Raw genomic sequence first — 9,681 nt, forward strand, 5'->3', positions numbered from 1 at the left:
TCTAGAGCAGAGGTACTTGAATTTTCTCACAGCGAGTGTATCACCATTCTAAACCTAACATCCACTACACATTAAAGCTATACTAAATCAAATATGTATGATATAACCTTTTTTCCCAACCTGGAACTGTGGCTTCTGATGAATACACCTCCTGTTGTTATAGCAAAGATTTTGGATGAAATAATTTTAAAATCTTAGGAGGAAAGTCTGAAGCGAATTTAAAAGAGACTAACTTTGTCCTTGAGCTGTTGAGCATCAAGACTTTCATTATCAGGACTGGATAGAGCTTCCGTTTGTGTCAGCATCCACTGAGTCAGCTCAGCTGATCTCTTATTGAACTCTTTTAAATCTGAATATACATCTCTTACATCTCTTGCCCTGAATACAACATTTCAAAGTATACAGGGATATTGACTACGCGAATATCTGTAAAGGATGACATTGAACTGACTATGTACCTTACACAAACAGCGCTGACACAAAAACTGTAAAAGTTTGGAAATGAAGTCAAGCATTAAAGCAGCAACTCTATTAGAGGAAGGAGTCCGCTCGCCATATATGTTATATGATGGTAGGTGACCGTCATATAACATATGGTATGAGAGCATTTATTATACTTTACTGTATTTTATAATTCGAGAACAAACACAAAAAAGATTTCTCTTAGTTATTTTTTCATTCTAGCGTTTTTGTCTTTTTTTTGTTATTCATAATATGAATGTCTTCACGGTAAATATATACTGAGTTTCTGATAATAAAACTCTCCAACCTTTCAAGACATTTTGCTGTCAGTTTCTGAGACCGCTGGTTCAGTTGTTGCAACTTGCCCTCAATGGTTGCTGCAAGACTAGGAGAACACGAGTTGAGAATGTCGACAGCATGAGAATTTATCTGGGCAACACTGTTCTTATGACTTTCCACATCCGCCTCAAATAGCTACCAACAAACCCAGCATCTAGACTTAGAATCTTAGACTTAGACCTAGAATAGCTACCAACAGACCCCGTATCTAAACTTAGAATCTTAGACTTAGACCTAGAATAGCTACCAACAGACCCCGTATCTAGACTTAGAATCTTAGACTTGGACTTAGAATAGCTACCAACAAACCCCATATCTAGACTTAGAATCTTAGATTTAGACCTAGAATAGCTACCGACAGACCCCGTATCTAAACTTAGAATCTTAGACTTAGACCTAGAATAGCTACCAACAGACACCGTATCTAGACATAGAATTGACGAAAAATAAATTTACCCGCTATGCTAGTAATTACATTTGGTCACAAAGTTGTTATGATACAAGGTTGTGTACAAACCCTGCGAGCACCAAATAACTACATGTACAAATCCTATTCATTATGTTCAATATTTTGTTAATTGTTCAACAACTTCAGTCTCTATCTCTAAATAACGCAGTTTTCTTATTTTCTAAGAAAATTCCTCTGATAAAATACTGAAGAGTACGTATCTATAATCTATAATTGAATTGACTAAGTGGTAAGCGTTTATTTAGGCCTACACCTATCCATAATCTTGGAGTTTTCCTCTAAATGTTGCTTTCAACAATATACGATCGAGGCAGTAAATAATCTATCAATGATCGATGAACCAATCCAATAGAACTTATCGAGTGTGCACCGAATATGTTTGTCATAAAGCGTAAGCTCTATTATTGTAATTAATAGCAGTTAATGATGCATCAACACACATACGCTTATCCTCTGTCATTGTCCTACCCAACTCGGTTATCAAGTACTTTCATCTACCAAGATCTAGGCAATTCTTCAACAATTGTACTACGTATCGCACAATTGAAGTGATTAGAATACAAATGTACAACGTTATGCACCGCCTACGCGCAGCAAACCCAAAAATACCCTAAATAACACATAAATGTATAACTAGATGATTGATAAGAGTAAATACAAAAATTAGCAGCCTCACAAAATGTTCGCAAGTTTGAAAACATGTTCGTCTCTGTATGGTATTTCAAAGTCACTCAGTACAGTGATATTAGAAAAGGAGCAGATAAAATTTGCTCTACTAAATATAGAATTAGATCCTCAGCTCACCTTGAACTCTCCAATCTGTTCTTCGAGATTTTCAACATTGAGGCTCACGGGTTTCATAGTGTTCACAGAGTTCTCAGTAGAAACGATGAGAGAGTAAAGAGCATCGATACTGGCTGTAAGACCCTGAGCCTGCACCATGGCTGTGTTGAGAATGTTGGCTCTGGCAACAGCTTCCGCAGCAAGCATACCTGAAGGTGTTAGAGTAACAAGCGCTGTGAAAGCAGTGAGAGGTTGTAAAGACCACTGACAAATGAGGGCACTGACGAATGAGGGTTGGTTAACACGATATCAATTCTTCAGATGTTTTGACAAACTTATCTGTTGAAAGCTTAAATGAAGTCATCGAAAATAAACACTATTGCTTCAGTTAGAAATAAATGGTGTAGCTCTGAGTTTTATCATGAGAATGACATACCCTCTAAATGCTACAGATATTTCCTACTGAAAAAACAATGTATAGCATGTGCAGTCAGCGGGGTATACGAACCATGCCTGCAGTTAAGATCATTCACAGTCTCATGTATGTCTTCCACATGTCGACCGTCGACTCTAGTCTGCGAGAGAGCCTCTGAGTAGGACTGACCTGCAAAAAAAAATCATAGAGTGAACTGATGTTTGGAGTTGTTTGTTCATTGTTGATTGTACAAGGTATTTTAAAATGAAACTGTTGACCATATAACGTAATCAAATGCTGCATGCATTAGTAATGCGTGCAGCATTACTAATATTACGTTACCATATAACGTAATCTGCATGCCTGTTAGTGCATGTAAATATTGGTGAATCTTATTATGTAATGTTATTATGCAAGCGTTGTTGCATTTAAATCCCATCTTTGTCGATAGTTTCAAAAGTCAACCTCTTATTTTTGTATTAATTTTTGCTAACATTAAAAATAATATACAGGACCTATTTGGCCCACCGGCAGACAAGGTGGCTGAATGGAGAAAGCGATCATCTGCTAATCCATTTTCTTCTGGGAGTGTGGGTTGAACCTCATTCATGTCGATACTTTTGAAGATGAACTTATTTTTTTTTTGTATTATAATAACTCACATGAAAATACAAAAAAATTTGTTGCCAATCAACATACAAGGTGGCCGAGTGGTTAAGGCAATGGATTGCTAATCCATTTCCTCTGGGAGCGTGGGTTCGAATCTCATCCTTGTCGATCCTTTTGAAAATTGATTTAATTTTTTTGTGTTATAGTAATTAATAACTTACCTGAACAGAAATTCAAAAAAATTTTGTTGTTAACCAACAGACAAGGTGGCCGAGTGGTTAAGGCGATGGACTGCTAATCCATTTCCCTTTGGGAGCGTGAGTTCGAATCTCATCATTGTTGATACTTTTGAAAGTTGACTTAGTATTTTTGTATTAATAATAACTGATAATGTACTGACTATAATATACAAATATAAATATTTTTGTATTATAAATAACTCTTTGAAATACCATTTTTAGATTCTCTCAGTGATGAAATACCTCTACTAACTCTGATGATATCATGCCTTCCTGACTCGCATAGTAACACATACCTTGAAGTTTAAGATCTTCTATAAGCTTCTCTTGTGCCATGACACTGTTTGTGAAATCTCGTATCCTGTCTAGCTGTTCCTGTAGTCCAAGGTGGTCAGTCTTTACCGGTTCCCTTTTGAGGGCTCCAAGGTTTTTCTCAGCAAGCTGTAGCCATGACTCTATACGATCACAGGCTTCATTGAATCTCCTCTGCGTCTCTGAGACATTATTCAGGTTCGCCACCTGGAAAGAGAAAATGTTGAAGATAATTAGAAAGACCAACTCTGGTAGTTATCGCGCCTGTCTTAATGTATATCACTATATCAGTATACCCTATCGTTATGTAAACCAGTAAAAACTGATAGTTATTATAATTGTATTTTAAAGTTGATCGGCATTCCTGACAGGAAGAGTGAGCTAAGAGTAGAGCCATCAAATGTGTTTGTTAAATATCAGGTATGAAAATATGCCTCGAGCATTTGCTGAAAACTATAATCATGCATACACAGCATTGAACAAGTTTTTTGTGCGGAGACAAACAAAAAGATATGATAATTTAAATATATATTTTTCAGTCTGTCATCTGTTTTTCTTCAGTGTGTCTATCTTGGAATAACGATTCCGTATCAAAAGAGATTTGAACCCAGACTCTCCATTCCACCTACCTTTCCGTTCTCCCAACTTAGCCACACAAACTTGATCCTTTCACTAGCGATATATGTCGCTATATGGGAGCAAATACCCAATGGCTTTGGGTACTACGCAGGGTGATTGCCTAACGCCACCGAGAGGGTAACTCTTATTAGTACACTTACTCAAATTATGCATTGGCAATGTGCCAGGCTAATAGCAAGTGGCAGGCAACTCTCATTACCTCTCATTGTTTATAAGCTGATTTTTGATACCCGGGCAACGCCGGGTAGCACAGCTAGTTTGTAATATAAGAGACTTTAATAATGTTTAGTCATTCCCGAGCAAAGGTGAACGAGCAAGAAAGGTATTGCTCATACAATAGAACTGATCAAATAAACATAGTTTAGGATTGAGTTGTATAATATCCAATTACAGAAAGAACTATAGACTAAGAATGATCAATTTCCCTATAATAACACCATTTAGATTGCATCTTAGCTGGACTTTTTATGTTAATAGCAATAATGTGTAATCCCCAAAACCAATCTAAAACACAGGAATGAATTAGAGGTATTTAGCTCCAAGAGCATGATGCTATCGTATCATAACAAAAGCTAGCAACAACCATACTTTACTCGCATAATAAAACAACTTTACTCGCATAAAGTATTTGTAACTAGGTAAATTGTGAGTTGATCAGTAAACACCTTGATTTTGAATACCCAGTAAAATGGACACCAAATCATTATTGGTCATCTTACTGGTAATCTAGAGTATTTCACTCCATTTTAATTAAAAAACAGAATGATGTTTTATGAGTACCATATGAACAGCAAACATACAACCAGATTGGAGTATTACGCGTGGTGATAATTAGACGGACGGACAGGCTACAACATACTTTTTTGGTAAAAGTGGTACTTTTTGGTAAAAGTGTCACTTTCACAAGTCTCTGCAATTGAATTTACTAGAATGTTTGCCCTCATATCAAACATATAAAAATGAAAAAAAAAACCTTTTCCTGCAGCACCCTAAAATTTCAGAAATACTAATACAAGAAAAGTACACAATTTGAACATTGTCATTTAGAAAACTTCATTGTATCTTTCTAGATAATCTCAAAAACGTTTCACATAAAATGAAATTGTTAGTCTAACAGCTTGAAGCTTCATATAAATCAATTGCATGAGTTGTGTCTACCTGGATGTTACACTCCTTTAGCAACTCCTGAAATTTCTGTTTGCTTTCTGTCACATCCTCTTTAACTGTGTAGTTTTCATCCTCAAGTATGAGAGAGCTCCTGGTGCCTTGGCACTCAGCCTTGAACGCCATCAGCCTCTTCTTGTAACTATTCGCCTCAACCACGTACTTTTGTGATGAGAGTTCGAGGAACCGCAAATCCGCCTGATGTGTGATTACCTCAGAATAGAAGGCCTGCAAAATGGAAATTTCTCGTTACCTCAGCAAGCTCTTTCATCCAATCCACATAACACTTCAACATTGATAGGAGTTAAATGTGCCAACGTAAATGCGCAAAGAAAAATTTGTTCTTGCTTTTAGCATAGTTTGAGGTTTGAGTTTTACAAAAACTAATTCAAGTTCTACCTGCTGAGATTACATACAATTACGTTACATATAAATATCACATAAAATAGCCTATAACAGTGAAATAGCTCGAGTGAAATAAAAGATGTCACACATTACTGGATGCTTCATAATTTTCTAAAAATGATCAACACTACAACACTTGTATCCTAAACTCAACAATCTATCAAAATAGCAAGTAAAGCTCTAAAGCAATTGAACATCTAACAATAGTCAAGTGGTTTTGAGTACAGATAGAGTACAGTTGCTTTGGACATAACGTTGAAAACTTCAATAGCTCATCACTTTATAGAAGTTTCGTACTTTGATCTCAGCTACTCATTAATATACTGAAGGTTATTTTGGTTGCCAATAAATTCTGGTGATCGCTAGAGAGTTCATATATTCCTTCGAGCGAGCAAGGGAGCATACAGACAATTAGGTTTGCTGAGATGAACAGATTTCAGTCAATTACTACTAATCACCTTGTAACGCTCTGTGACATCACGCAAGCGAGAAAGCTGATTCGTGCGTTTGTGCATATCATTCAAAGTAGACTCGGCATCACGTAACCAGTGATTGAGCTTGTTGTGCTCCGAGTCCAGCTTGACAAACTCTTCATAACAGTTGGAGAGATGCTTCACTCTATACAAGAGATATGGTAATCCAAGGTACAAGAGATATGGAATCAATCCATTGTACAAGAGATATGGTAATCCAAGGTACAAGAGATATAGAATCAATCCATTGTACAAGAGATATGGTAATCCAAGGTACAAGAGATATGGTAATCCAAGGTACAAGAGATATGGAATCAATCCATTGTACAAGAGATATGGTAATCCAAGGTACAAGAGATATAGAATGAATTCAAGGTACAAGAGATATGGAATCAATCCATTGTACAAGAGATATGGAATCAATCCATTGTACAAGAGATATGGAATCAATCCATTGTAGGCCTAATAACCAAGCTAGAGGTACAGAGAAATGTCATATTCCGATCCTATTGGATTATCTCTATTATTTCTGTTATCTCTGTCTATATCCTCTCCTCTATATCTATCTATTATGAAACGGATGACGTTGGCGACAAAAAAAGAGTGATCTGACCTAATCCCGCTCCCAAGGTCATGTAATTCAGAATGAGTGATGTTTTAATTTTGCAGTATGATTTCAGCTAAAATGGCAACCATATAGAAATAGCTTCGAACAGGGTGTTAATATCATCATTCATAAACTCCACCATTTAAATGATGATATTAGCACCTGATTCTAATGTTATGTGTGTGCTTTTAACTTGATTGTAAGTACAGAACACAAACACAAGTTATTATAGAGTTTGTATTTTGGAGAGTAAAATTTGATCAAAAGCGTTCAGAGATTATTTAACTGCCACATTCCATCTAGACCGTAAATCCCAATACTTAAACTAGTATACCTAATAGAAAACAACATTGGTGCCTAAATAAGAACATGGTTTACTATTGACTAGACAAAGTGCCTCTAATCTTGTTCAAGTAAATAACATGAACAGCCACTGACTTCTGAATTTACTAATGAAATAGAGACATGTTAACAGCACCATCCAGGCATACAGCGGCAGCAAGGCATAACTATCTCATCTATAAACGTCGAGATAAATCGAAACCTAAATCGAAACCGCATTGTAACTGAGATGTTGTGAAGTCCCCTACAAGTGCATCAGCTGATTCAAATTACGTCTAAGCCTTGCTTTCTGAAAGTGTCTGAACACAGATGAGACGATTTATCCCATTGGATAAATAAATATATCTGTGATAAAAGCTAAACATGTGTACCTGCTATCAACTTCCTTGCCCACTTTGAGTAGCCTGTCTGTCATCTCCGTATGAAGAGAGTCTTGCTCATACACTTCTTCAGATGTGAGTATAGAAACTTCATGGTCTCTCAGTTGCTCATTTTGATACACAATGGTTCTAGCAAGTTGCTGATGTGCCTGTAAATCCTCCAGCAGATGCTAAAATATACAACAGTAGGTCAACCGAGGGTTATCAAGTCTAACATACTAATTGAGAGTTTAAAATTACAGTTTTTACCTACACATACCTTGTTGATAAATTTACTCCATTCTTATATAATTAAACTATTTTTAACAGGTTTTTGCTGGCACATTTTATACTTCTTTTTAGTTTCTCTATGCTTCTACTTGTTAAGAATATCATCTAAGTCTAGTTGAAGTTTTTATACTATAACTATTTCAAAAAGCCTTTTATTTATCATCTAAGAAATCTCGTTAAAATATTTTATGCTCAACAAAAAAATAGTATTTGCTTCTTTTTGATTATTTACTAAGAATAAATATGGTTCTAGTTTTTAGTATTAGAGCTAACTTTTACTAGGTCTTGCAAGTGTCTTATCTATATATAAATCTCAGTGTTTGTAGTTGTGACTTGTTGTCTTTTTGTTAAACCCTGTGTCCAGTTGAAGCAATTAAAATCTAGCAAAAAATCTCAGCACCTCCAGATTTAGCGACGGCGAACTTCACTATTAAGCTACCCGGAATACAATACGTTCATTAGGCAAATAGTCGTTACATCGGTTAGATACTAATGCTTAAAGCGCTTGCGTGAGGTTAATAACTAGCACTGTTGATCGTTACGCGTAATGATTGTTAAGCTGGCCCAAAACGCGAGTACTGTTTTAGTAAAGATCTAACTTTCCAGGGAAGTTACTCAAAATCATTAGGTAATTATTCTATTACTCGTGTAACACCGGGTATTCGGCTAGTGCTATAATATAACTTAGTAGCACAAGAAAGGAAGTAACGCAATAATGAAAGGAAGTAACGCAATAATGAAAGGAAGTAACGCAATAATGAAAGGAAGTAACGCAATAATGAAAGGAAGTAACGCAATAATGAAAGGAAGTAACGCAATAATGAAAGGAAGTAACGCAATTATGAAAGGAAGTAACGCAATAATGAAAGGAAGTAACGCAATAATGAAAGGAAGTAACGCAATAATGAAAGGAAGTAACGCAATAATGAAAGGAAGTAACGCAATAATGAAAAACCAATTCTGCATGAGAACATCATAATTCTGTTAGATGCTTAAAGGAAAGCAGGGATTGATTTTAACAAGGTAACAAATGATAAACATTATTGAATGCTTGACAGGCAAATGAAAATGGCTGTTACACTAACTACTAACAAGAAACGATACCCGGGAAAACTTGACAAATTTAAAACATCTCCAGTACAAAAAGCTGTGTTTTACAGCTACATCTGGTAGAATCAGAATGTCAGAGTGACTATGTACAATTGATTTTGTTGTAGTTTCTCACCTTATGCTCATCTATTTGTTGCCTCAGGTATTGTTCTGTGGAAATAAGACCTTGTTGGGCGGCGAGTGCCTTCTCAACACCACGTCCCCAGTCCAACTCTTTGTGCAGGTCTTTAGAAAGTTCCTCATACAACTCCTCAAGCTTGTTCTAAAATTTAGTTTCTTTCAGTTAAACAGGAGTTCTGGCTGACAGCTTCACAACTTTGATGAGAGCAAGAAAATTTGATATTGCGAGAATTTTGAATGAGCAGACATGAGTGAAACATCTCAAGCATTTACAAGTAGAGTTTGCCCTTGTTGGTACTTCAATCTACTCTATTAATAGATTCTATTCAATATTTTTAACAACCAATACAATTCTTACCCAATGTCAAATTCTTCAATGAACAAACAGAATATATATTCTTGAGCAGGACAGGGATGATGAAACTGTACACGCACTCTGGCTCACGGAACTATTAACTACCAACACAGCCAAAATAGTCACACTTCCATACTCATATTCACACCCATCACAGACCACATCTCACAACGCCTTTTCATGGAACA

The 9,681-nt window shown here is 36.0% G+C and overlaps 1 protein-coding gene and 2 non-coding genes across 3 annotated transcripts in view; 2 read left to right on the top strand and 1 right to left on the bottom strand.

Annotated features, from left to right (window-relative positions):
* LOC137394103 (dystonin-like) overlaps window positions 1-9,645 on the bottom strand; it is a 77,809-nt gene extending 68,164 nt beyond the window's left edge. The window contains exons 1-10 of the mRNA XM_068080822.1: window positions 9,622-9,645; window positions 9,134-9,280; window positions 7,663-7,808; window positions 6,295-6,454; window positions 5,426-5,659; window positions 3,613-3,835; window positions 2,562-2,657; window positions 2,075-2,262; window positions 770-936; window positions 234-378 (exon numbers count right to left, since the gene is read on the bottom strand). Coding sequence (XP_067936923.1) covers window positions 234-378; window positions 770-936; window positions 2,075-2,262; window positions 2,562-2,657; window positions 3,613-3,835; window positions 5,426-5,659; window positions 6,295-6,454; window positions 7,663-7,808; window positions 9,134-9,280; window positions 9,622-9,645 — 1,530 coding nt within the window. The remainder of the gene's footprint in view (window positions 1-233; window positions 379-769; window positions 937-2,074; window positions 2,263-2,561; window positions 2,658-3,612; window positions 3,836-5,425; window positions 5,660-6,294; window positions 6,455-7,662; window positions 7,809-9,133; window positions 9,281-9,621) is intronic.
* Trnas-gcu (transfer RNA serine (anticodon GCU)) lies at window positions 3,165-3,245 on the top strand. Its single transcript has one exon. It is a non-coding gene; the product is annotated as a tRNA-Ser (tRNA).
* Window positions 3,338-3,419, top strand: Trnas-gcu (transfer RNA serine (anticodon GCU)). Its single transcript has one exon. It is a non-coding gene; the product is annotated as a tRNA-Ser (tRNA).
* Window positions 9,646-9,681: the final 36 nt, after the last annotated feature.

This window comes from Watersipora subatra, chromosome 4 (assembly GCF_963576615.1).
Source record: "Watersipora subatra chromosome 4, tzWatSuba1.1, whole genome shotgun sequence".
Taxonomy (NCBI): Eukaryota; Metazoa; Bryozoa; class Gymnolaemata; order Cheilostomatida; family Watersiporidae; genus Watersipora; species Watersipora subatra.